Source organism: Homalodisca vitripennis, chromosome 5 (assembly GCF_021130785.1).
Source record: "Homalodisca vitripennis isolate AUS2020 chromosome 5, UT_GWSS_2.1, whole genome shotgun sequence".
NCBI lineage: Eukaryota > Metazoa > Arthropoda > Insecta > Hemiptera > Cicadellidae > Homalodisca > Homalodisca vitripennis.
The window spans coordinates 85916598-85942384 of record NC_060211.1 but is presented as its reverse complement, the minus strand read 5'-3'; the positions used below and the strand labels follow the sequence as shown (position 1 = coordinate 85942384).

The 25787-nt window shown below is 34.4% G+C and overlaps 1 protein-coding gene across 1 annotated transcript in view; it reads left to right on the top strand.

Moving 5' to 3' along the window:
* Positions 1-8272: 8272 nt before the first annotated feature.
* The window catches only part of LOC124363540 (repetitive proline-rich cell wall protein 2-like), a 65762-nt gene continuing 48247 nt past the window's right edge, over positions 8273-25787 (top strand). The window contains exon 1 of the mRNA XM_046818789.1: positions 8273-8937. Coding sequence (XP_046674745.1) covers positions 8275-8937 — 663 coding nt within the window. The 5' untranslated portion in view covers positions 8273-8274. The remainder of the gene's footprint in view (positions 8938-25787) is intronic.

The following is a 25787-nucleotide window of genomic DNA, read 5'->3' as shown; positions in this document are numbered from 1 at the left end:
CAAATATAATACAGAAAGATAAAAATAAATTTCTGTAACAAGGAATCGGAGGGCCCGACATAACGTATGAACAGGACGAATGAGTTATTATACAGACTCCTATTAGGGATTTCGACCCAAGAATAGATTGAGTTCATTTTTTGACCAAGGTAAACCTATATAAAATGTTAGAAGTCTACATAACCTTTACATACGGCAATAATAAGTTTTAGCTTAATAAAGTTAAAGATAGGAAAAGTTGGAATAAAGCTATCTATATTTACACAGCAAAATAAACAATAGATACGATCAAAATGGGTAAAAGTTAATTTTCTACTGTTATATTAGTCAGCGTATGTTTCTCAATCTTTATTAAATAAAATCTTAAAATATTAAAAATATAGTGCAGTCTTATAAATTAAAACTTCTTACTCATCCTCCATTTACAATTTATTTACATAAGTCTACATAAAAAGTATATAATTTACTTGATTTCTGTAAGTTTAAAGATAATTTTAAAATGTGTTGCTTCTAGCCATCACTATTCTCAGAATTAAAAGTACTATTTTTGTAAAGGAAACAATTGAAGTACAATGGCCGTTTATTTTTCAACCTCCTATCGCACGCCATGACGACCAGACAACAAGTCCGCGGTGTGGGCATTAGTCGATCGCGCATATTCCCCGCTACAATATTTGTCACTGCCCAGTTAAAATAGTCAGTTGGTGCTTAGTTGCAGTTGAGAAACGTGGCCGCCTCCATTGATTCTCCCGCCAAGTGTAAATTGAGGGGTTTTATTCGTTTCCTGCAAGGAAAAGGGAATAGTGAAGCACAAAATCGATCGTAGAAAATATATTAAATGATGGTGTTGTACGTGAGTGGTGTAGAACGCCATAGATGTTGACTGACACCCACAGCAATTGTCGAATGGCTTCAGCTATGGCATTTCTCGAATTGATCCCTTAATTTGACAATCGGCCATCTTTAAACATTTGATGCAACTCACGCACAAAGCCATCACTCATAATGTTTTCTCCGTACGGTATATATTTATTGGCTCCTAACTTTCTCAATTTAAATTTCAAATTTTATTCAACTTCTTATCCAATATTTCTTAAAATTGATAGTTTACTGCATTTGTACTCCTTAGTTGAAACATTCTGTTTTATACATTTGTTAAATGACAACTAAACAGTTTATGAGTTGCATTTAGGAGAGGAAAATACCGCCTATTGCAGATATTAAATGTGTATTTATATTCTACTGTTCTTTGTAAATATTACATTTGGCAACAGAATCTTATTAAAAATATTGTAATATTGAAAGCATACAGTAATCTTGAAAGTAATAACACTTCTTATTTTACACTTCCCTGTAATCACTCATTAGTAGAGAGGCTATGCAGATAGTAATATAGAAATCTTCAGTATAAATATACGGTAAATTTTATTAAATATTAAGTAGGTCATCAAGTCCTTGATTATTAGTGTAATGCATATATCAAAGAAAAAGTTATTTCTATAAACCTTTGTTACTGATGTAAAGACTGTTTATAAAACACATCTTACTATTTTCTTTACTGAAGTTTCCATACTTTTCATTCATCTCATTTGCTTTGAATTTCAACAACTTTTACCTATTCGTCCTATGTTGTCCCAAGTTAACCAATAAAACATAAATACCACATAATAACATTCGAGGTGTGTCAAGTTTTCATGACTCCTTTAGTAGTAGACTTATTATTAGGAATTATTTTTATAATACAAAAAGCATACACAATAAACGTCGAATAAGACATGCATTGAATGTTATCAACCAAATCAGATTTTAACTGCCGTAACAATATACTTGTATGCCCTATTGCACAATTATCACATAATATGATAATTATTACTCATTAAATTGTATACTAATCGTTCTCTTCACTATTAATCAAATAGCATTTGTATATTTTTGAACGTCATTTATTAGTTCTAATAAATAACTTCACAAGATTATTTTTATGTATTCATTTGAATTTTAGTTTTTTATCAGCCATTTATTTTATATATTTATAGCCTTATTTTATTGCATTAAATAATTATATACTTCGTGCTTTTAAAGTGGTTGGCTCTATTTGGAATGTTTCTAATATTTTTCTGAGAGGGTAGATTATAATAGTTTGTATTATTGATGTACAGTAATAGAATAACCCAACAACATCAAATAAATATGTAAGTTTGTCAGAAAGGAGCATTACCTGCCAAATTTTAAAACAGTGTAAACGCAGGTTACAAAAGAAATAAAAGCCCTGTCCGATGCAATTAAATATTTGCATTTGCTTAAAATGGTATAAGACGCCATTGTTAAAATATTGATGTTAATAAGTTATCTTTTTAATTCGATTCAATATTTTTTGTCAGGAAAAGTTAGTAAAATACGATTTAATGTAATATAAAAATATAACAGTACACAACACCGCATGTCGCGTATAACAGGCTTCGCGAATTTGATATCTATATAGCTCATTTCATTCTCTAGACGTCCTACGAACAGATAGATTGAGATACAATTATACAGGAAAGAATTGCTTACAACTCCCGGCAAACAAACGAGAAATTGTGTTTGCCTACTGAGTGATAGGCATCAGTGACGCTCAGCCCAATTCCATGGTTGGACATGGACAATCATACATTGTTGTTTATGTAGAAATGAGCTTTCATACAAAATTAAAAAAAATATGTACAGATGAAATCTTTCTCGAGACATCTTGCCATATGATACATTCACATTTTTTGTTCAGTGAGTTAGGTTTTATAGCGGTGTTCAAATAAAAGTTCCGGTAAACTGCCTTTTAACTACTACAAATTAAATATATGTGGTTCAGAAGATTTCGAGGATACTGATCCAAATACGGCCAAAGGAAGAAAAACGATTGCTCACCATGGTGCTGACCAGTCATGCAGAAAGCCGTGTGGATCAGTTTATTATGATTGCTAGTAACATAAATGTCCTGAGTAGAGAGCGTCATTATACTCGTAGCATAGTTCCGCTACTCACCGCTTCACCCGTTTAGTACTCTACCGTCCAAGTTTTCATATAGTTCATCGTTAGTCCAGTGTTTTGAGGTTATCAATTAGATACTAATCTAGGCAAAAACTGCGGGAGATGGCTGTTGGAGTTGGTGGAGTATGTTCCCTAAACTCAGAGGTTCTTGCTAGCCTCAACAAGGGTGTGCCACCCCCTGTCTACTTTGACTGGAGAGGCTGGTTCAGAGCTGGCCTCCCCTTTTTCCGGGGAGACACGACTTTGAGATTAGTGCCCTAATTCTTCCTTCTTCCTCGTGGATCTCGATAGGAGGCGGCCCCTACCCCCTAACCTTACCCATCCTGAATATCCTGTCACTCCGGAAGCAGCGCAAAGGTTCTTACAGGACTAAGTACAATTTATAAGCTTCTTGTCCTAAGAGAACAAAAAAAACTATGCAAAATAGTATTGATTCCAGTTTCCAGCTTCTGCATGTTCTGGACTCTCATACTGTTTAGGCCTAGAAGCCACCAGAAATTCATGTTCTAAAAAGTGTTAGCCTATTTAATTTTGTGTCTTTATAGTAATCTTTAAATAAACTGATACAGCGGAGTTTAGTAAAAAGGTCATTGTCGGACTGCGACATTTTCACGGATTAACAACGTACATTAAATTTATGATCGATACTCAGTGTTCTTTTTTCGTGCTTGTTAATGCTTGAATGTTTCAGGTTGTGTATATGAAACAATACAAATCGTTATTAGTCTGACTGGAAGTGGTGGTTGCACGAACTGACCAACATAACTCCTGACGAAACTGACTGTGTCTTTCCTGTTCTTCTGACCTTTGATCTCCAAAATCAATAGAATTCTTCCTTGGACTAAAATAAGCCTATGTACTACTTTTGAAATGAACAGGACCTTTCTACTAAGGGTTATCGTGCATACAGACAGACAGACAATGAAACGATTTAAAGAAGGGCTATCAAATCTTAATAAATTATAACAATTTTTTTTTATTTCCATAACAAGATACTGACTAGGAACGGTTAGATGAACGCAGGAACGCTATACCGTTCTGGGAGCTTGAGGTAGGTACAGAACTATGGCATTGTAAAAGACGTAATCATTAAACCGCATAAACAACAATTGCTAAGAACCTTCGAGGAATAACTTAGAATTTTAGAATTGTGGGATCTGGAGTCACTTTAAAGAAGTCAAATTAGTATTCAAAACGTTTAGCAAAATATTATGTAAACTCTACATTGTTTACACATAAAAAAGTTGAATGAGTTCAGGATTTGTCAAATTTTGATGGGTAGAAAATATATTAAATATATATACTGTCCAATAATCACTATTAGTATTTTTAGCAGAATTTCTATTTAATGAAGCACTTGACAAGTTTAATGTCAAACTTAATTTTTAATTTTAGCTCAAACTAAGTTTAATCAGTTCCAATTTAAGATATTAACCAAGAATAGTTACATCAATATCTCCCATATTGATTCTGGTAGTATTGGTTGTTGTCAGTTACTTACTTTCCAAGCATCTACAACAGTTCAAACTTGAGCCCTTTATTTTTACGTCTGTTACTACAAACAAATAACTAAATACTGTCAATCATCTGCTCACCGTTTAGGAGGCACTTAATTTCTCTGGATATCAATTAAAGGAAAGTTATGATCATTTGTCATGGTGCTCAAAGGTCATAATGATCATAAGCATCCTTTGATGTAAAAAGTGAGAATATAATATAAAAGAAAGAACATGTTTAAAAAAGAGGCCCTAGGTTTGCAACTGTAGATTAAAAAGAATATATTTGTAATGGTGAGCTTTCTATATCACCAAGAGAATAGCATATATGGTCCGTGATTTAGGGTATTTCTCTTCAAATACTTATAATGTTGCAACACACAATTCGAAAGATGGCGAAAATAATTCATAGATAAGAGTTTATTGTAACTTAAAAGAACCAAGTTTGCAGCACATGTTATTTATATGATAATTAAAGTAATTAGATTCGCAGTGAATCAAAACAAGAAAAGTATAAATATCATTCATTTTATTAAACAAGATGAAAATACAATACAAATTATTAAAATAAATGTATCCTTTCTTATTTGCCAGCAACAATAATAAACGGAAAGCTTTAACGGATCACAAAAACACACCTTTTAACATGAATTTATACTACTTCCATTTAAATTTACTCCAAACCGCAATTATTATTTATAATATTTCATAGAAATATTTGGAGGGGAACTAAATTACCAAAGGGGGTTTAAAATACTGTGATGAATGATATTTTTTTGGAATTACACATTTTTGCAAGGAAATAACTGAATTTGATTTCTTTTGACAAGTGTGAAATTCGTAATGAATATTTAAATTATAACGAAGATTACGACAGGAATTTGCGAACCAATGAGTAGTATTTTCAAATTCCAGTTAACAAGACAGTTCCGCCAACAATAGTATCCGCTAAAACTATGTCATGTGTGCCCGCTGTCACCTTCCAGGAACACTCACCTCGCCTAGCTAGTGCTGTGTTGTCAATTGTAGATAAGAAATTGGCTTATGTGGGTTAACATTGCTTACTCAAATGATTGCTTAACAATTCTCATTGTGGTAATTATTTCCCATCAAAAACACACAAATTAAAGATTTTGAATTACGTATATTCTACAATTTATTAGTGAAGTGTGAATGAAATTCCAAAGTTTTTATTCACCTCGATTTTTGAACTTAAATAGGAGTCCGCCCACACTTATTACATATTACCAATACTCATAATCTTTAACAGTTGAAGGAGGCAACGAATCTAAACGTCTCTAAAATCTACGTTACAAGCAGATAAATGTTTATCACATTAATAATTCAGTACGTCGTAATAATTATTAAAGACGTACCATTTCCTCAATACCATTTCTCCAGATGTCATTCAGTGCGAAATTTTAAAACAATGGCACTCATGTAACTGATCCCACCAACTTAGTTAATCTCAAATAGAAACTTCGGTATAAGTCTGGTGACTGGCAAATTATACGCTATGTAATTTTATCTCTGTACGTGCTATATCTCAGCGAGGGTTAGATCAATAAAGAGTATGGAGAGTAAGTATGGAGGGAAACTGTGGAATGTTGGTGAATGGCCCAAAAGATGAATGTGTTCAGCGGAAGTATGGTCATATTACACGTAAGAACGATGTTGGACCCAAGTAAGAGATACCAGTAGAGTAAGGATCCACCCAGCAACCCCCGAGGATCGTGGAGGGAGTGTGGGAAAGTAGGACCAAAGCTGGACATTCTGAAGTTACGTTGCGTGCTGGACCGCGACACACGATACACTGACACTGCACTCTTCTGTACAAGTATTCGGCTCTTCTCTCTCTCCCTCTACTTGAGTTTCTTCCACTTTTTGTCTCGCTTTACTTTTCTTTTACATACTTGAGGACAACCTCTTAGGTAATTAAATGGTCTTTATCACATTACCCCCGGACAGAGTCGGCGGTTATGTCACACCTGTGGAAAATGGAGTTTGAGTGCCATAAACACCACAGTTTCCATCAATCTCTAAATGTAGGTGGGACTGTCCAAATCTCTTCAAATAATACACTTGTTGTGTGTTATGCAGATCTACATTTTTAATAACACCGAGCATCAGAATGCTGCATGACTTTGATTTATCCAAAGTTCGTTCAGGTGCTGCAATAAGTGAATGTGGTCAAAATAGTTATCAAAATAATCAGCCATTGACGTTTTATCTCTAATGTACAGCCTTTGTGATATTGTCATCATGGGCCGTTTGTAAGATTCCACTAGGAGCAAAATCCGATGGTCTTATATCGTGGAGACTTCGGAAAGTTTGGACAAATTTACGGTTCAGGAAAATTCATAATAGGGATCTTAGAGATGAGCAGCCAATGAATTTTAATAATTTTATGAATCTTAGCGATGAAACGAAATATTTGCTACGAGAAACAGATATTATCATAACCTAATGCAGAGAAATCACACAAATTAAGGTTGTTTCAAACAGTAAAAAACAAACAAAATATGAAGATCCTGCAATAGAGCCAACTGTAATGAGAAATGATCAAGAATTATTAAAAGAAATTATATAGGACTATGAGACTTTCTATTTATTGCTTGGAGCTTGTAAATGTACTGCTGTATATTCTAGACTGAACTGTGGTACAGCAGTTTGGGACAGCATGTTGCATCCTTCCTTTATCCTTCAATAACATTTTATCCTTATCATTACAAAATCCTATTTCTCATAGAATCTCGTGGTTTATACTCTATAAGTACAATTCTACCGATTAAACAAGTTTATAATTCTATTTGTTAGAAATTTGATTGATAAAAATCCATTCCAAGAAATAATGGTTTCCGTCAACATATATTTACTTGAAACCTTCCAATGGTATTGAATTTGGTTTCTGTTTTACTTAACATCCATAATTAACGTAAAATCCATATTGTATAGTATACAGTAAAGATTTATTACAGTAAAGAGTATTTCAAATCTGTAAAAACCTTTTTCCGTTGTAGATTGTGAAGAGTTTCTTATACTAATAGTATAAGTATATATAATAGTGTGTATGATTTAAGAATAGGTATCCATGCAATGTATATGCGTATATATTATAAGGCTTGGATTCTTAGATGTAGTAAACAGTGTTCCTCATAGCACTCATATAAACTTTAAGTTTTAACATAAACATACACCATAAATTGCCCAAGTAAATACCTGAGTTGTGGAGAATCTTAGTTTTCATGTTTTGTTACTTTAGGAAGTTTTAAATTTAATTTGTTAGTACCATATGTACAATAGCTTGTTATAAACGTCATTTGAACTTAAAAGTTATTATTGGTTTTCAGTAAATAACTATATTGTTATTAGAAATCAGTTTTATAAAAAACCTTTGAATTTTAAAACTTTAAAATTTAAATCCTTTGTTAATTTATATGAGTAACATGCTTCACGAAAAATAACATAAATAAATTTTAAAGTTGATTTGTTTAATGATAATTTGCTTAGCATTGAAATTATTTTAAACTGGCTTTTATAAAGGTTTTGGTTTAGCAAATGTTTTAGTTATAACTGAATATAAACCGAAGTATGTTATATAATCGTACAAGGTATCACATACACATGCAATACTGATTAATTAGTATGAAAGGAATGCGGTGTGTATCATACGTGTGTTACATAAGCCAATTACTTGAGTATATAAGGTCTGATAATTTGGTACCCAGTATCATTCCAACAGATCCCAGCAGACATGAAGGGTCTTCTACTTCTTGTGGCTGTGGTCGCCGTCGCTTCTGAGGACGAGGTTGATAGCAAGGGTCACCAGAAGAGGGGAATCTACGACTTTGGCGGACATGATTTCAGCGGGGATCATCTCAGCGGGCATTCTCATCATCACCACCACGAGGTGAAGACCATCACAATCCAGAAAGAAGTGAAAGTGCCGTACCCAGTCCATGTGGAAAAGAAGGTGCCGTACCCAGTCAAGGTTCACGTCGAGAGGCCGGTCCCCGTCCACGTGCCGAAGCCTTACCCGGTGCACGTGACGAAGACAGTGCCTTACCCGGTCAAGCAGTACATTCCTGCACCTTATCCGGTAGAGAAGAAGATCCCTTACCCTGTCAAGGTACATGTACCCAGGCCAGTTCCCTACCACGTATCCAAGCCTTACCCTGTCTACGTCGAGAAGAAGGTGCCTTACCCTGTAGAGAAGCACATCCCTTACCCAGTCAAGGTGCATGTTCCTCGACCTGTCCCCTACCACGTACCTGTGGTGAAGCACGTGCCTTACCCTGTGGAGAAGAAAGTTCCCTACCCTGTAAAGGTACCAGTTGAGAAGCCAGTGCCATACCCAGTGGAGAAGCCTTACCCAGTTGTAGTGGAGAAGAAGGTTCCCTACCCAGTGGAGAAGGAGGTTCCATACCCTGTGAAGGTGCCTGTTCACATTCCAGTTCCTGTCCATGAACACAAACATGAGAGCTACAGTCACTACGGTGGAGAAGAAGAAAGCCACAGCGGACTCGGGGACTTCAGCAGCTCTGGCCATGAGTAGGCTACTGAGTAAAAGAGTTTGGAATTAAATATAGTTTAATATTTTTTAATAAAGAATATTTTACACCTTTTTCTTCTTACATTTCATTACATGTCTTAACAAAATTTTATCCTAATAAGTGAGGTGCACTACCCTATGAAGACTCAACGTTTATGGACATGAACATAAGGAGTATAGTGGACATAATTTTGTAGAAGGAAAGTATCTATGTCTCTTGTTAAGACTTTTATACTTATTTTATATGAATCAGTATAATAAACATATATAACAAAGAGACTATGTATTATATATAAAACACTAGGTTGAATTTTGTAATTTTCAGTTAGTTAATCTCCATTTACTTTAGGAATGCTGAAAGTAAAGTACAGTAATTGTAACACATTTACAATAGTATTTTTGTGTGGTATTATATATGTTACACTTTTTTTTAATTAATTTTCTGTCAGAATTATTAAATGTTTAAATACCTAGAGCTGGAGTGTCCCTCAACTAGAATGTATTAAACATTTTACTCATAATTTTCATGTCAATTAGTCAAACAAATGTGTAAAAATCAATTACAATATAAATTCCGTTACAGTAAGTTTGTTACCTCTGTTGTTTAAAACAATACTGTCGTCAAGCTTTCATATTTTGTTAAAATGTGTTTAATTCATTTACAGTGTGCCCAGTGGCCTCTGCCTTTAAAGAACATGATACACCGTGACTGAAGGAAGTAATATCTTTGGTTGTATTGCCACTATAAAATAATATTTGCGTTCGGTCTTTATTGGAAATAATGTGTATGTTTTAATGTGGTCAGTATGGTTCAGACGTTTTTTGTGTTATTTAAAGTATTCTTCTGGGAAAAGATAAACGATTTGTTATCAAGCAAAAGTTCACAAATTCATTTTTTCATTTAGCTGGAACAAGAATTTGTGAAAGTTAGTTAGAAGTCGTGATTTCTCTAAGAATAGCTTACTGTTACAATTTTTATGTGATATTCTTAGTGTAAGATCTGTTAAATTTATATACTCGTGATGTTATAATGAAGAAATATCAGTATTGTTTCTTGTTTCCATGATATTAGTTGCGAAGTTGTTTAGGACTTACTTCCCTGGCCGACGAGATACAACCGGTCATGGAAGTTCCTGGAACTTTTTTTATCACGTTATAGTTACAAAAGTCATAGGCGTGGATGTGACATGTACTCAAGCATCCCTGAGACAATTATTGAAGACTGAGAGAAAGTCTAACTGTGGTAGACGGCAAACACTCGTGTACTGGCTGCTACTACTCGTCACTTTATTCTAACTTATAAGTCGCACTGCTATTTTAAAATATTGCAAACATTAGTATTATTGGAACTTTTAATTGTACGTACTAACTTCTATATATTTTAGTCACACTTCATTTATGTTTATAAAACCTGCAACTATAAATTGATCGTGACTTGCAAATATTATTTATGTACAAAGCAACGTATTTAACATGAAGGGAAGTGGCAAATTATCCACAACGAGAAGAATGAATCAGGCAAAACTGAGAAGAGAACACAAATAAGGTATTCATGGACAAAGGAAATGATTACTAATGTTACTGACAATAATTCATATACTAATATAATCCGGCGGGCGTTTCCTTGAGATTGAAATCACACTCAGTAACCTTCAGTGCCCGGGATATCCAGCTTTGGGAGCTGCCAACTCCGCTGTTTCCCACCAGCTTCCTTCCGGTGAGCAGAAGAGATGTGGTGTTTGGCAATTTGAGTCAATTAAATGTTGGACTGGATATGAGTCACGGCCTGAGGCAGCATCTCTCTGGCCATTCTCACAGGTGACCAAAGCGCCTTCCAAGGTCACCTGACTGCCAGTTTGCCCAAGAAAGATTTAATGACTGCCATGTGTTTCATCGGGAGCTACTCCTCCGCTCTCCTCTCAGACTGGAAGGCACTAATTTTGATGGATACAATACTGCCTGTTCTGAATCAACTCTCAGGTTGTAAATTAAGAGGTCTCTTGCTCTAAAACCCCTTAGTGTTCACTGTAAATCGACATAATGTTAGGTAATACTATAGAAATAGATTTAATATAGCTCTTTTCTATGTCTGGAATACATGCCAATGTTTAACTTTTCCAGGAGCAACTGAGCTATTTAACAGTTAATAATATTTTACTAAGAAGATAATTGGATTATTAGTCAAAAGGTCATTCAACATAATTGTTTAATTTTGTGTTCTTTCCGTCTCGTATGTCCCATAAAACATATTTAAACCCTTTATGTTCTTTATACAAATGTTTTTGTAAAATTATAGGAAAAAAGGGTGAGAATGCACCATGTCTTCTTTTAATGGCTGAGTGTTAGCGAAGCCTAACAATTGAGGGGCTGGAAAATGTTCAATGTTTCTATAGTCTATCCGCACGATACTTGGAAAGTAAACTAACCTATAGACTTTTTCTGGAGCTAGATTTTATTTCCAGAATTTAATTTTTGCATGAAAAATTTTATTTCTACAATAATTGGTCTATATGATTGTGTTTATGTCCATCCACGGAATATAGCTGAGCGTCATTAAAGCCTATCGTTTAGTAGGATGGTGTTATCTCTTTTGTGTCTGCCGGCAGGATGTAAAACTTTCTTTTTGTACGATTGTCTTGAATTAACTAAAGAATGTTTTTAACTATACAATTTTGTAAGCAGTCTCAGTGAAATTTGATACGCGACAAGTTGGTGTGGATATATACTGGATTATAATAAATCATTTTGCAAATACTTCACGATCCAAGACTTGTTCAAGTTTTTTATGTATAAGAACGTCTATTGGCTTTGTTAGCTATTGAGCAAAGGGCTTCCAGGCCCATATAAATTGTTTCATCGAAACGCTATTACTTTATTCATTAGCAATGATAAGTACTTTCAACGCTTAAGTGTATTAATGAAAACACTTTTCATTTTCATTACATTAAACGGTCAGTAACCTTCAGTTACATTAACTATGCTAATGCAAATGACTTAAACGTGGCTTTAGAAAGGGCGTTCCTTTTAGTTCATTAGTTTCCAGTGACTTAAGCCACTGTATATGCCATTTAAGTGACAAAAAGAGCGGTGGAGGCAGTAAACAACTCATTAAGCGAGTGAATCGCGGTACCCGTACTGCCAAGGTGTAGGCGGGGGCGATCCTCACAAGGACGTGGGAACTCTAAAGCAAGCGGGCTATTTATTTTTTACCGGGCGGCAGGAAACTACATGAACCAACATTACTTATGTTATTGCCCTCAGCTCAGCTCAGCCCCCATCACACGGAGACTTCCGGTGTGAAAGCCCTTCCTGAGGAGCCCTCCGCCCGACCCTGATCCTCAGGTGAGATATCTTCGCCTTTACCTGCACGTTCACTCTAGGTGCAAAACAGTTAGGCTGCTACTGCAATCAAAGCAGGCTTACCCCGTAAAGAATATAATGAATAGTTCCTATATTAATGTGTCTGTTATATTAGTGTTTGTAGACTGAACAAGAGCTAGTAACGTGGACACTGAAAAATATAATTCAATAACCGGCTGTACTTGATTCCTTTGAACATTTGTGGTATAAGAATTTTGTTACATCTGTAAAAATTCCTTTACTTCATTCCTTTTTCTTTATTTTTTAATATATTTTATTTAACTTTTATTAAACAAATAATTAAATTGATTTTGATTGTTTTTGTGAACCCTTGTTTCTTTTATAGTAAACCGTTTTAATGAAAAATTTACTTTAGAATCTTATATACGAATAAATCATACTTTTAAACCTTGTTCTGCATGTGATAGGCCTTTATATTTTATGGTGTTACATATAATGATTCCTGCAGCATATTCCTATAGATAATGTGAAAAAACCATCTTATAGCTATTCCAATATACAAGCAATATATTTAGAAGTCAGATTCATAGCATATTATTCTTCCACACAGAACTATACCACTCAGTTACGGTTTCCTCAAATTCCCAGATGGTGTTCTCACCTCCAAGAACACTTGAGATCTCAACCCTTCTCTCACGTTGTTGACAGACGGGGTCAGATTAAACATATATCTACACCCCGCAGCAGGCACCCTCGGCATTACAGCTTCCCTGGAAGCGGAGAGGGTGTAATCTAGTGTAATCAGGCGCCACCCCGCCAACCGATAGCGGGTTGATGAATGTGTGAACAGGATAGGTACGCGTGTAATTGCGTGCGTGCGTGCGTGTCGGCGAGTAAATCACAGGAATGAGGAAATCGTGCGGCTTGCACAGAGCCTGCACCCCGCCACCACCGCACCGGCCGGGGGTGCGCGTAATTGTTACCCCTAAAGTGTTGCGGTGACTGGTCCAGTCATGAATCATTCTCAAATGGCTGTTTATTAAGATGAGTGTTTTACATATGTGATAGAGCTACTAGAGATGATATAGGAGTCGACTCTTTATTAGAAAAAACTTCCACCCCTATCTATACGCTTATACTAATGTTTTTATCGACTGCAGAAGACAGCAAATATCACATGTCGAAACGTCCTTTCCACGTGTACTTGCAAATTTGAAACTATGGAATTTTTTTAGTATTATTATTTTAATTTACTCACTGATAGTCTTATTATAGGTAATAAGGAGACATAGTTTGCAGAATTAAGTAATTTTTATTAATAAATGTTATCTTTAATATCACAGCAAATATCACAATCACAAATATCACAGCAGATATCTTACAGCAAATATCACATGTCGAAAGGTCCTTTTCACATTTACTATGTGAAACTATGGAATATTTCATGATATTGTTATTTTAATTTACTCACTGACATTCTTACTATAGGATAAATAACAAGACATAGTTTGAATAATTTAAGTAATTTTTATTACTTAATTTTATTTTTAATGTTACACGTTTTTCAGAAACATTAAACGACTTCAATTAAATTTTCTAATAGAAGATATAAATTCCTTAAGGCATGTTTTAGGACTTGTGATACAAATAAACCGGGCGTCATTTCTCACACTTCACTCAGTTAAGTGAAAGTGTTACGGAATGTTACTGTTATTAACGGACTGATATGTATACAGATAGTGACGGAAAATCTAAATCACAAATGCTTCAGCATGGTTTTAATGCGCACTTCATTGCAAAATCACAGTATTCCGAGTTTAAGATTTCCTCTGTCAGGACTAAATGGTGAGGGCTTACTCACCAGATATCTTAGAACTATCCTATTTTCTTAGCAGTGTACTCATGAAGCCAATTTTTAGCTCTATCCTAACCAGTATTATCCTTCAACCATTTAGCTCGGAACTCTTTAGTTATTACCGAGCTCGTGAAGATATGTTCAATGGTTACAATAAAAAACATGTTTTAGATCCTGGTTAATAATTAATCCTAGGCAGATCGGTGCTATTGTTGAGTGAGAACATCGGTGTAAGGATGAGTGAATGTCTCACTTTAAAAATTGTATTTAAATAGTAATATTCAAATAAAATAGACATTGAAATATATTAATTCTTAATGGGGCGTTTTAAACACTCTGCAAACGGAAAAGTATGCCTGATGTAACAAATGGAATAGATGTGATGTGCTTCAAAACTAAACATAGGTATTTTGTAACTATTTATGAGTTTTAAATAATTATGTGTATCATATATATATATATTTAAATATGTATGTATTTTTGTGTTTTAAGGATACTTTTATTTTAACAGCGAGGACATGAATTCCAGATCATAATGTATTTTATTGATTTATGGCTTAAGGAATTATGGCACTGTTTAGTATAATGCAATTAGAAAAAAAACATAAATCAATAATAATTAACATAATTTATGTTGAAGATGGAGCTTGTATTGGTTACTATTAAAGTAATCACTACCTTTAGAACATACAAACCAATACTTAAAAGTTCTAAATGTAGTGATTAAGGTATAAAAATTCATTTTATTCCAATAAACAATTTATAAATATTATCCAGTTATCTTTTATACACGTACTGTAAGAAATCATAATCTTGCCATGAACAGTTCTTCTTTAGGCATAGCTACAATATTTCTACCTAAATTCTACTTAAACGCGTTTCATATTTACGTATCTTGTTCTCAGAATAAAAACTAGTATGTAGCTTCTAATGAGCTGTAACTAAAGGGCTATTAAAAAGGACATGGTCCAACTGAACAAAAGGTGATTCAGAATGTTACGGCAATCTGAAGAAAATGTGAAGAAAGTGTAAGAGACGGAACAGCAAGACAATTGTATGAATTAAAAGAGTGTTTGATGAAATGTAGTAGATCCGTAATATCAGAGAAATAATATTAGTTACATTATATAGTAGTCTTGAATTGAATTAAGTGTGGACAATTAAAATAACGGATTGGTATCTGAAATTACCATGCAGCTTCAACAAACCTGAAGCATTACAACCCCCCCCCCCCAAATGTATGCGTGAAATGTTAGTTCACAATAATTCTGTTGAATTTATCTTTTCCAGCATTGCTGAAAGAGAAACTAGACATTCCCTTAAACGTTTTTGATGGAAAATAAAAGGATAGAATCCATAAAAATGGGAAATGGATGTAGACTTCAAGATAGGTAATAATACTAAATAAATATTATTATTATTGTTAATTTAACTTCAACGTATATTCCTCTATTTCTATACTTTGTCCTGTAAATAAACGCTGCTAATAAATCGTATATAATTTTGGAAATTAATTTTTCAACTTCTTTGCAGCAATGAATACAAGATAGGGGTAGATACTAGGGTAGATTCTTTTCTGTATATCTACATTATTATAAATATTATCAGATGCTGAAGAGGTTAGCAGAGGCGTTTTGGGATGGTATATAGGAGCAAACGTCCAACCGAGCAGAAGAAGCGCCTCAGACGCCTGGTCCGACGTGCGGTCTAGGAATCACATGCAAGTTTCGATGATGAAAACAGTTTCTGATCGGGACCGCGAGGCTGCGGGGAGCCAATGAATACAAACCTTATAAGAAGCGCAAAGCCAATGTTAAAAAGTCTGCCAATTTTTATTTGAATTTGGCAAGCTTAGCGCGTCCACCGCTAGGCAGCGTGAAGGGCGCTCGTGGCGTGGCGAGCTAGAGTGAGACAGAAGACAGAGCGGGAGCGAATGAGAAGACAGCGCGCGCGGCCAGTTAGACAGAGAGAGAGAACAAGCTAGAGCGAGAGGGAATGAGGGGGAAACAAGCGCTCCTAGCGGCGGACGCGCTAAGCTCGTTTTGGCGGGAAACCAACTTGGCAGAATATTCTCCATAAGCTTTGCGCTTCTTATAAGGTTTGTATTCATTGGGGGAGCCACCAATTTGCCCGCCAGTCTGACAGAGGCCAGACCGGGGTCTAGACTTGCTAATTGTGCTTGGGTAAGTCCCGCTTAACCTCTCCGCCGAGGAAAGGGCAGCCTTCTCTCGCTTACTAGAGGACAAGTTCGGCTGCGAGCCGATTCAAGACCATAGTCAATTGAAGCTTTTACTGAATCCGCAACTATAAGATAAAGTATAGAGTTTTATATCACTTAGAGTCATCAGTGTCTCAACCCAACTTGTTTCAGGCATTAAGAATCCCTTTCATGCGCATGTCACTCAAAAATTATATAATCATTCAAAGCACTGTAGGTTTTTAAGTTTCAATTGTGCATTTCAAATTGATTGTGTCTCCGTTTTATAAACTAAGCTAGGGTTACCTAAGATATCTAACAAATCATGGGATGGATGTAGGTGTTTTTATGGTATATGTACGTGTGATAAAGGGTAACTCAAGTTAAGATCCAATAGTAAAATCTTTACTTCCAACCTGAAAGATTTAAGAAGAAAGGTTTACGCTCTGTTATAGACAAAGTGTGGAATATAAAGTATTAGGAAGGTGCTATTAATAAAAATAAGAGATCAAAAAAACATTAATTAAACATTTAAGCTTTTAATTTCTATTCTAAATACAACACGTTTACTGTCTTTCTTTTAGGATTTGTTTCGTGCAATTTTGACGTGTAAGTGTTTGCCAAGTATTGACTGGAATCACAATCCAGTTTGAATTACATAACCTTAGGGCCTGAGAGCTGGTGTATATACAAACTAGCGCTGAAGAAAGAAAGATACAAACATGAAGAGCACTTCCGTCCATATAAATTTGTCATTGGGGTATTACTCTTATTTTCAGATACCTTTCTCACCTTGAACTGTTGAGAATTTAGTTACTGACTCTTATCGACTTTCTTCTAGAATCATTGTTGAGTGGGCTACAATGTATACCTTTGTCATCACACTCTCTACTCTAGAACTTGGGAATTCGTGAAGCCATTTAATGCTTTAGTGAAGGCAATATTGTAGCGTGTGAGATATACTCGTATGACAGGTTAGGAATCGTGACAGGAGGAACTGTGTAAAAATCCTTCATAAATTAGACATTTTGTGCATTAAGAAAGGTAATAAAGCCAATGATGCAATTGAATAAAGGTGTTTGGAGGATATAAATATGGCAAAAAATAGATTTGAAGAAAGTATGAGGCTGCAAAAAACTTCCTACAATACATTTTATTGGTTAGGAATGCACTTACTAAAGGTGTTTTAAGTTTTATAAATATAATTGCAATCTTTAGAATAAAATTTAAATAGTAGGAGATAAATTTATCATTTTTTTATTTTGTAGGTAATGTTACTACTTAACTTTTAACGTGGGTATTTAAACATATTGTAATCCTAAAGAATAGTTTCAGCTTTTTATTAAAAACCCATTTTTAGTAATATACTTAAATTTAAAATATATACAAAAAGTTAATGTGTTATAAAACCTTGGGTTGAAAGTTATAAGTATACAAAATGAAATGAAATGAATAATGCCTTTATTCAAGAGGCGGAGTTAGGGCTATTTAGCCCTCTCTACCACTCAACCTCACATAATATACAGACATATATATATATATATGTACATTTAATGACCTTAAAACTATAACAAATTACATTTTGAATTAAAATTTAAAATAACGTACCATATTTTATTATCATATCTCGAACGGTATAAACTAGCTCCTTGACTCCCCTTTAATTTTGTTAGTGTGATGAAATCTATCTAGTGACGATTTTGGAAAGTTAGGCGCAAAGAAAACAAAACACAAGTCTCATTTCAATAACTGTGTATAGCTCACTCCGATGGCTAGGCCTATACTACTACTGATTGAACCCAAAGTACTCCTAGCGAAACCTGTTGGCTGGTACTAATAACCTCAGAGGGATACCTAGGTTTGGGTTAATAAGTACAAATTTTAAGCTATAAACAAGAAAAATGCGGTATTTTATCAGTCCACCTTATTATCTCCCTGGCTTCAGAACAACCGATGGGAAATACTTGTAAGCAAAATTTGCCGGGTAGGAACACAAAATGAACCATATCGTAACGGCCAGAGCGGACAGCGGGCAGCGATGCACCGTGACATCGGGTAATTTCCACCCGTGTTAATATTCAGGACTGATTGCGGAAACTGAGGACACCACGACCGCGTCTGGAGGGGAGAGAATGCCGTTGGTTACGGTCGGCGCAATTATACCGCTTTAAAACAATATGTAGCAGTGGGCACAATGCTTTACTGCCCATAAACTCGCCCGGCCGGTCACTCACTGTGCTTTTTGATTCTCATCACATTAAACGCGCCAAATTGAGGCCTATAACTATACAATTAAACTACATATTGTTTTCTTTGCAATCATTTTAAGTGAATCTGTTATTGTTAGGGAGATGATGTGTTTTCTCTGAAAGCGGTTGGCTACAATGGCATTCCCGTGTTTTGTTCTGATATTTCTTTTAGCGTTTGCAGTAATTTACGCACGCCTTTTCATGTTCTGCTTCCCCATTGTTTAGCCAGAAAATTAGGTTTTGAATGAATATTCCATTTTGGGTTATCCCAAAACATATAAGTATGACTATCACTGGTAAATAAATACAAATTTTCCAATATTTGGTTCTTTATTGCAAGGCCTTTCGGAATCAATGATTTGTGAAGTGTTTTTAATGGAATCATTGATTCCGAGAGGCCTTGCAATAAATAAATAAATATTGGAAAGTTTGTATTTGTTTACCAGTGATAATCAAACTCTTTTCCAATGCTCCAAGATTCTTCATATTAAGTATGAACTTATTTTAAAATGGTAATGCATTTTAAGTATATGTCTAGGATATCAGTGGGAGCTACACACAACTAAAAGTAAGCTAAGTGATGGTTTTTTAAGATTTAAGCCATATAATGTTAGGAATAACTTTATATACACAGTACCGTATTGTATTGCTTAAACAATGAATTAATTTATTGTTGTCAACGTTATTTACAAATAAATTACAAATCCTCTACTGTACAGAACCTCATATTGGCGACGATACAACTTGGCGTGAAGAATATTCTGAGATTCCGAGATTGTAACATAAATGCCAACTGTAGATTAAGGTCCATAACTGCGCGGATACATTGTTAAGGGCACTTTACAGGATATTCACTAATAGATTTAATTTATCAGCCACGTGTACAAGGAAATTCGTTGTAAAGACAACCAACAAGCCTGTATATTCTAAGTTGATTAAATGTATGAATAAGCTCTATTAGCGTCCTTTAATTTCTGCAAACCAGTGTAAAAACTCAAAAAAGCTTACGGGTGCCTATTCAGATTTCAGTCTGCCAGTGCTTCCCTTTCCCTTAAAAGGTCCTAGTAACTATCAGAATCTATTACATGCCGCATCTCTCGGGGCCAGAGGTCAATTCCTCATTGATGTGACGAAAGATCAAGGAAACCTTTGGTTGCCACTACATCAACACGTTTCTTCCACGATGCGCCTGTTTTGTGGAGTGGCAACTACGAATCCAACGAGCAACTCGTAAACTATTGGTGGTGGTTAGGTGAATCACAGTCCAGTTTCGTGATGAAAACTTCTTCGGCTGATTCCCGGTTTTATAGTTCGATCTTAGGCTATTTATTCCCGACATCCTCAATCAATCAGGTTGGACCAATCCGGATAATCTAAGAATCATGTATGGGATTGTTCCTTTGTATGAACAGCAACGCCAACTTTGGTAGTGCAATCCAAACTCCTCTGATGTTCCCAGAGAAATCTCCCATCCAGGATCGTTATGAGTAGAGGTGAAGCAGTATCAGAACCAGAAATAGGTAATTAGAACCACATGTAATTAGTCTCTTAGGTGTATCTCTTGATATCCTGAAGGAAAATTTGTGGCCAAAACTTAAACAGAGCTGACCACGAACAGCATTTATGTGTTGAGTACGGGCGCAGAGCTGCTGCTGTTGCGGAGTGACCACAAACCTATTAAAAGACTTTCTAATACGGTCACTTAGAGTCAATAATACGCCACTTGAAGGTTTATGACGTTTTGGTATTGTGGTAACACTGACAAAAAGGCAATAATTTAGCTCTGACTTTAGTCTGACAGAGTAACAGTCACGCATTCAAATCTACTCCAGCACGTCCTATAATACATGCGGCAGTTTTACTGCTTTAGGAGATAAGGAAGATCTTAGTAATCATAAGTAGTATAACATTGTACTGTGAGTAAAATATATAGCGATCTCTTAGTTCTAAAAATAATCACGTGTTAAGATTATAATTAAGGTAACCAGAATATCTAAATGTTTTTATTTTGAAATTTATGAAAGACGTTTTTATGAGAAAGTGTTCAAAATGTCGGTTAAATAACATTAATCCGTATACTATTACAGATCAGTTGTTAGTTAAGTTAAATATCTTGTGTGTTTAATAGTTTGAATGTTCTTAAAAATTAATAAGAACCTGATTGTTTATTAAATCGATACAGGAATTTTTAAGCAGATTCTGTTAGTAAACTTTTTTAATGCAAATAAATATTTTTAATGGACATAAAATTGAACAAAAGTTAGTTTTACAAGACTTTGAAAGTCTTACAGGATAAGATTTAAGTTAAATTTTGAACAGAATATAGAATGAAAAGTGAGAAAAAACCTTGATTTACAAGCATTTTTGAAGCATTGGTACACACATATTGATATATACATATACCTTTAAAAATAATAACACCATTTGATCATTTAATTATTAATATAGTCACAATTAATATATATAGTCAAAATCAATTATTAATGTTAAATCAAAATTACTTATTGTTCGAAAAACCAAATACCATTTTATATTGTTTTGAAAGACGATATTTAGCACGTTTGATTTGTAGGTAGTGTACTAACAGTAAGTATGGTCATGGTACGAAATGTAATACTTAGACTACTATATGTTGCTTGTGACACCAGCCGCGTAAGCCAAGAACTAACATCTATATTACCTTGTTTCAGAATCGATATTAAACGTCTTTTAAGGCAGGAATAATCACTAAACATCATTGTAGGTGTTTTATATTACGACCCAAAGTTTACTATGTATGTTATAACTTCATAATGGTTCATAAGTTTCTATTGGTATTCACCTTTATGTGTACCTGGATGTGAAGTGCTAGATATTATATTATTATTCTAATATATAGTTAGTATATGTTAAACAAAATTAAGTATAAACAAAAATTAAAAACAGTAATGAAAGAAGAATTACGAGTACATTAGCAATGTCTATCCCTATTAAGTAGAACTTCCCAACTCACACTCTAACGGAGCTTCTAAAAAATTCGTAATTCGAGACAATAATAAAATAAATAAATAATTGCAGTTTTATCATTTGACTTTATCTAAATGAGTCAAAGAGAAATTCTAAAATTAAACAAATTGTGATTAATTAAACACAGGTTAGTTAATAGAATCAGATTTCTGCTTGCTAATCCTGAGAGTTGACAATCTGTTATTTCTGCGATCTTCAATACAACTGTCACGAGATGACTGATTGACAGGCCCGCAGGCAAGACGCCGGAAGCTGAAAATCTTTGTGATTTCTGCAACCCCGCTCTCTCTGACAAGGGTTGGCCCTGGTTCCTAATCGCTTGACTTAACCCTGCCGCAATCGGCTGCCTTTCAATAATTACCGACGTCCAGTAGGCTGTAATTAACAAACTATCGAGTCTAGGAATTCGGCGCAACAGAATAGGTTTTTTGCAGGCGGTTTTTTGGACCTACTTCAGGACTATTATCTAATGGCTTACGTTGTTGTGTCTATAGTTATATTAGTGATGTGAAGCGTAATATATTCAATCACAAAAGTTTTACAAGTTGTGGCTTAGAAGCATTTTTGGGTGCAATTTATTGAGCAATGACATATTTATGGCCATTCGGCTTTGGATTGGCTTATAAAGGATTCATAGCACCTTTTTAGTCACAACCTTTTTAGATACCTTTCCTAACACAGGAAGGGCAGAAGAAACCCGTTTTGAACATACCACGAGGAATTTAAAGGGGTACTTTTGTCTATCTTTCAATAAGGTCCATAAAAAATGTTTCTATATCAAGATTTGTTTTTGGAAGGAGACTTTTATATGTATGTAGAGTACACTTACCATAAGTAATATTTCAATAAATTTCTTAAATTGTATTTAATCTGAAGTATTTTATTTCTTTATGTTATAATACATAATATTTTCAAAAATAAATTCTATTCTATTCTATTCTATTCTATAAAAAATGTACCCCAGATCATGATTAATTGATACGTACCGTACTGTAAACCATTCATATAGTTCATTCAGCCGTATTCTTTGGTCTTTCTTACACATTTTCCTTAAAATACTTCTTTTAATGACTATAATTCCTTATTGGGTCATAGATTTTTCATTTTTTGGTACTTTTAGGAATGTTATCTTAAAGTGCTATGACTATGTAAAAAGGAATCCAAATAAATTCCTATTCCGATACCTGTTTAAAATTATTTTGAAGGTTGCAAAGACAGTTTTTGACAAATATAGTATGAATTCAGCTAGTTTGTTTTTATTCTTTCCTTATTTCAAACAGGTTGTCAGTAACTTTCAGTAACCTAGTGAAGGAGTTATCTGCGTACCATATTTATAACAATCATTAATAACCCTATGACGTAATTTTGTGTACAATGCATGATTTAAATATTTAGTATTACATTAAAAGATTTCCTTCATTAATGTAACATCACGAATTATACATAGAAACTAAGTACGAATCTAAATCTAGTTTTGTGGATTCCGAACACATTAAATTCATACTGAAGCTTTATTGTCACAAAATTAATTTTAGTATAGATATTACCGATTCTCAGGTTTTCATAAAAGCCTACAATTTTATTATCAACCACACTTAGGGGATCATATGCCAACAGGTAGTTATATTGGGATACTAAATGCAAGTTGCATATACTTTACACAACATTTCAAGCCCCTTAGATAAATAGGTTATAATGAAAGCACTACATTTACTCAGCTATCGACATCGACCTTGTATGGTTTATTTTAGGGGTTAAATCTTCTGTTTTTAATTTGTTAATGAAAATGTTTTTACTAATGTCAATTCATTCCCTTATTTTGATTTAAGATTTTTGAGTGTTATTGGTATAGTGCAGACTGATGAGCTCGTTTCCCCACACACAGGCTGATGCCCATGTGGGGATAATTTCCTATAAACATATTTTTATGTATTTTATTTACACCATATATAAATTTTGGAAATAAATAAATCAATCAATCAAAGAGATAAATTGTGTATACTGAGACGTATGTATTAAAAACTGTAAAGCATTAAAACTGTATTAATACACACGTTCAATAATTTTACCGAAATATTTATTCCAATTACTCATAATTACAGCACTAGATACTCTAGAAACATAGGAATTACTACCTCCAATCTTATTAAATCTTTTTCAACTACTAATTGTTATTACATTTCTCAACTACTCTACCGAAATTTGTGCTTAAAATATGAAGGCGTAGAACTTTTTCAAACAACTGCATTATCGACTTTTAAAAGGAAAGTGTCGGAACTGCTTATCAGTCTCAGTGACGAGGAAGTCGAGGCCCTCATTGTGACCGGGTACAACAGGCGGACCTGACCTTGACCCCCCTCACCTACCCCTCAGTCATTGCGTCATGTATTGTTGCGTCCGGCTGCCCCTGGAAGGAAAATAGTTGTATCCGAAAGATATTAGATTGTTATGGTTTGATATTTTTTTTTTATTTATTTTTTATTTATTTTTTTTTTATTTTTTTAGCTTAAAGAGGTGGGTTTGTTGTCATCGTTAACTGATTGCTCCAAAACTATAAACATTAATGTATTGTATTTCTTTTATTGTTTTACTATTTAATTTAATTTTTTCTTAATTACAAAATATTCTATAACATAAAAATTTTTTTTTCTAAAAATCCGTTCCTATATCGTTGCCATAATGGCTCGGGTCTACGCACAGGCTACTTGCCCATGTAGACCCTATTTTTCCCTGATGGAATAGTATTATTGAATATTTTGCAGCCGTTTTTTACCATATTTAGATGATTATCTATTATGTTAATAATGGATGTAGGATTTATAGTAATATAGATACATTGTACGTATTATTAATTTGTATTTGGGAAATAAATATTATTCATTCATTCATTCATTCAGTCATGTAATTTGTTCTAAATCTGTAGGGACTATCTATCAAGGGTTATCGCGTATATATTAAGAATGACCCGCTAGGTCCTTAACAATATACCCACCATCCATGTCTTCAATCAAGAGACGCTTCCAAATTAATTTTTCCTTTATTTATCTGATACAATGTGCCCATTTCAACACGTCATCCAGCACAAAATTACCAGCATATTACCAAAAGACACTGCTTAGTCGCTTTAAGAAAACACAATTTTGTCTCCAAATGATACCAAGATACGAAATAAAATTGATATTTTATGATTTCTCCACAATATAATATGATTCAACAAATCTGTTTAATATTTGTACAATGGAAAGGGTCATTACAATTACATTAACAAGAAGGGAAGCGATAACAGGTCGGACACTGTACTGATATTCACGATAATGTCTCCTCCTATCTCTCCCGATTCACTCTCATGCGATAGAGGGATGGTATATAAGATTCTATGATGTAGAATTTCTTTAATCCCAACAACTGCAGTGACGTCAGCACCTCGAGCTGCGCAGCTACACACCGACCTCTCTCTCTTCACACGCCATGAATCATGTAGAACATTTAGTAACCATTAAGCCAGGGAGTCTAACGCATGTAAATCAATCTATACTGTACTCTGTACCAAACCCATAAACTGTCGTCATTTTGATGTCCATAACGTTGAAACAACTCCCATTCGCCACGAGTATGTAGCGCTCTTGCAGCAATACTGTAACTTGAACTTTCGAACACATTATCATTAGACGGATTTAAATTTTTGCGTTCTTGTTACGGGCAATTAAATTTTTCAGAACTTATTTTGTGCCTCTACTTATACTAATAAACCCCACATATCAGACAAAAATGTTCCCCGTAATTGTGATTGTTAAAAATATGATACTTGAGAAATGTGATTCAGTTGATTCAGTCAGCGTGGTTTGTATACAGTAAGCTGATTCAGACAGTTTTGGCGCGCTTTACTTCGGTGGGCCGGCGTGAAGTTTCAGTGACGTAATTGTTTTCCTTGAGTGAATTGAGTTATTGTTTTTTGCCAATCATTTCAATCATTATGAGTGAACTTAACCATTCGAGTTCCATTAGACATGGTTTGAAAGAAAAACTGAGTACATATGTGAGTCATAGTGATGGAAGTCAACGTACGTACAGGTGGCACTGAAAAAGA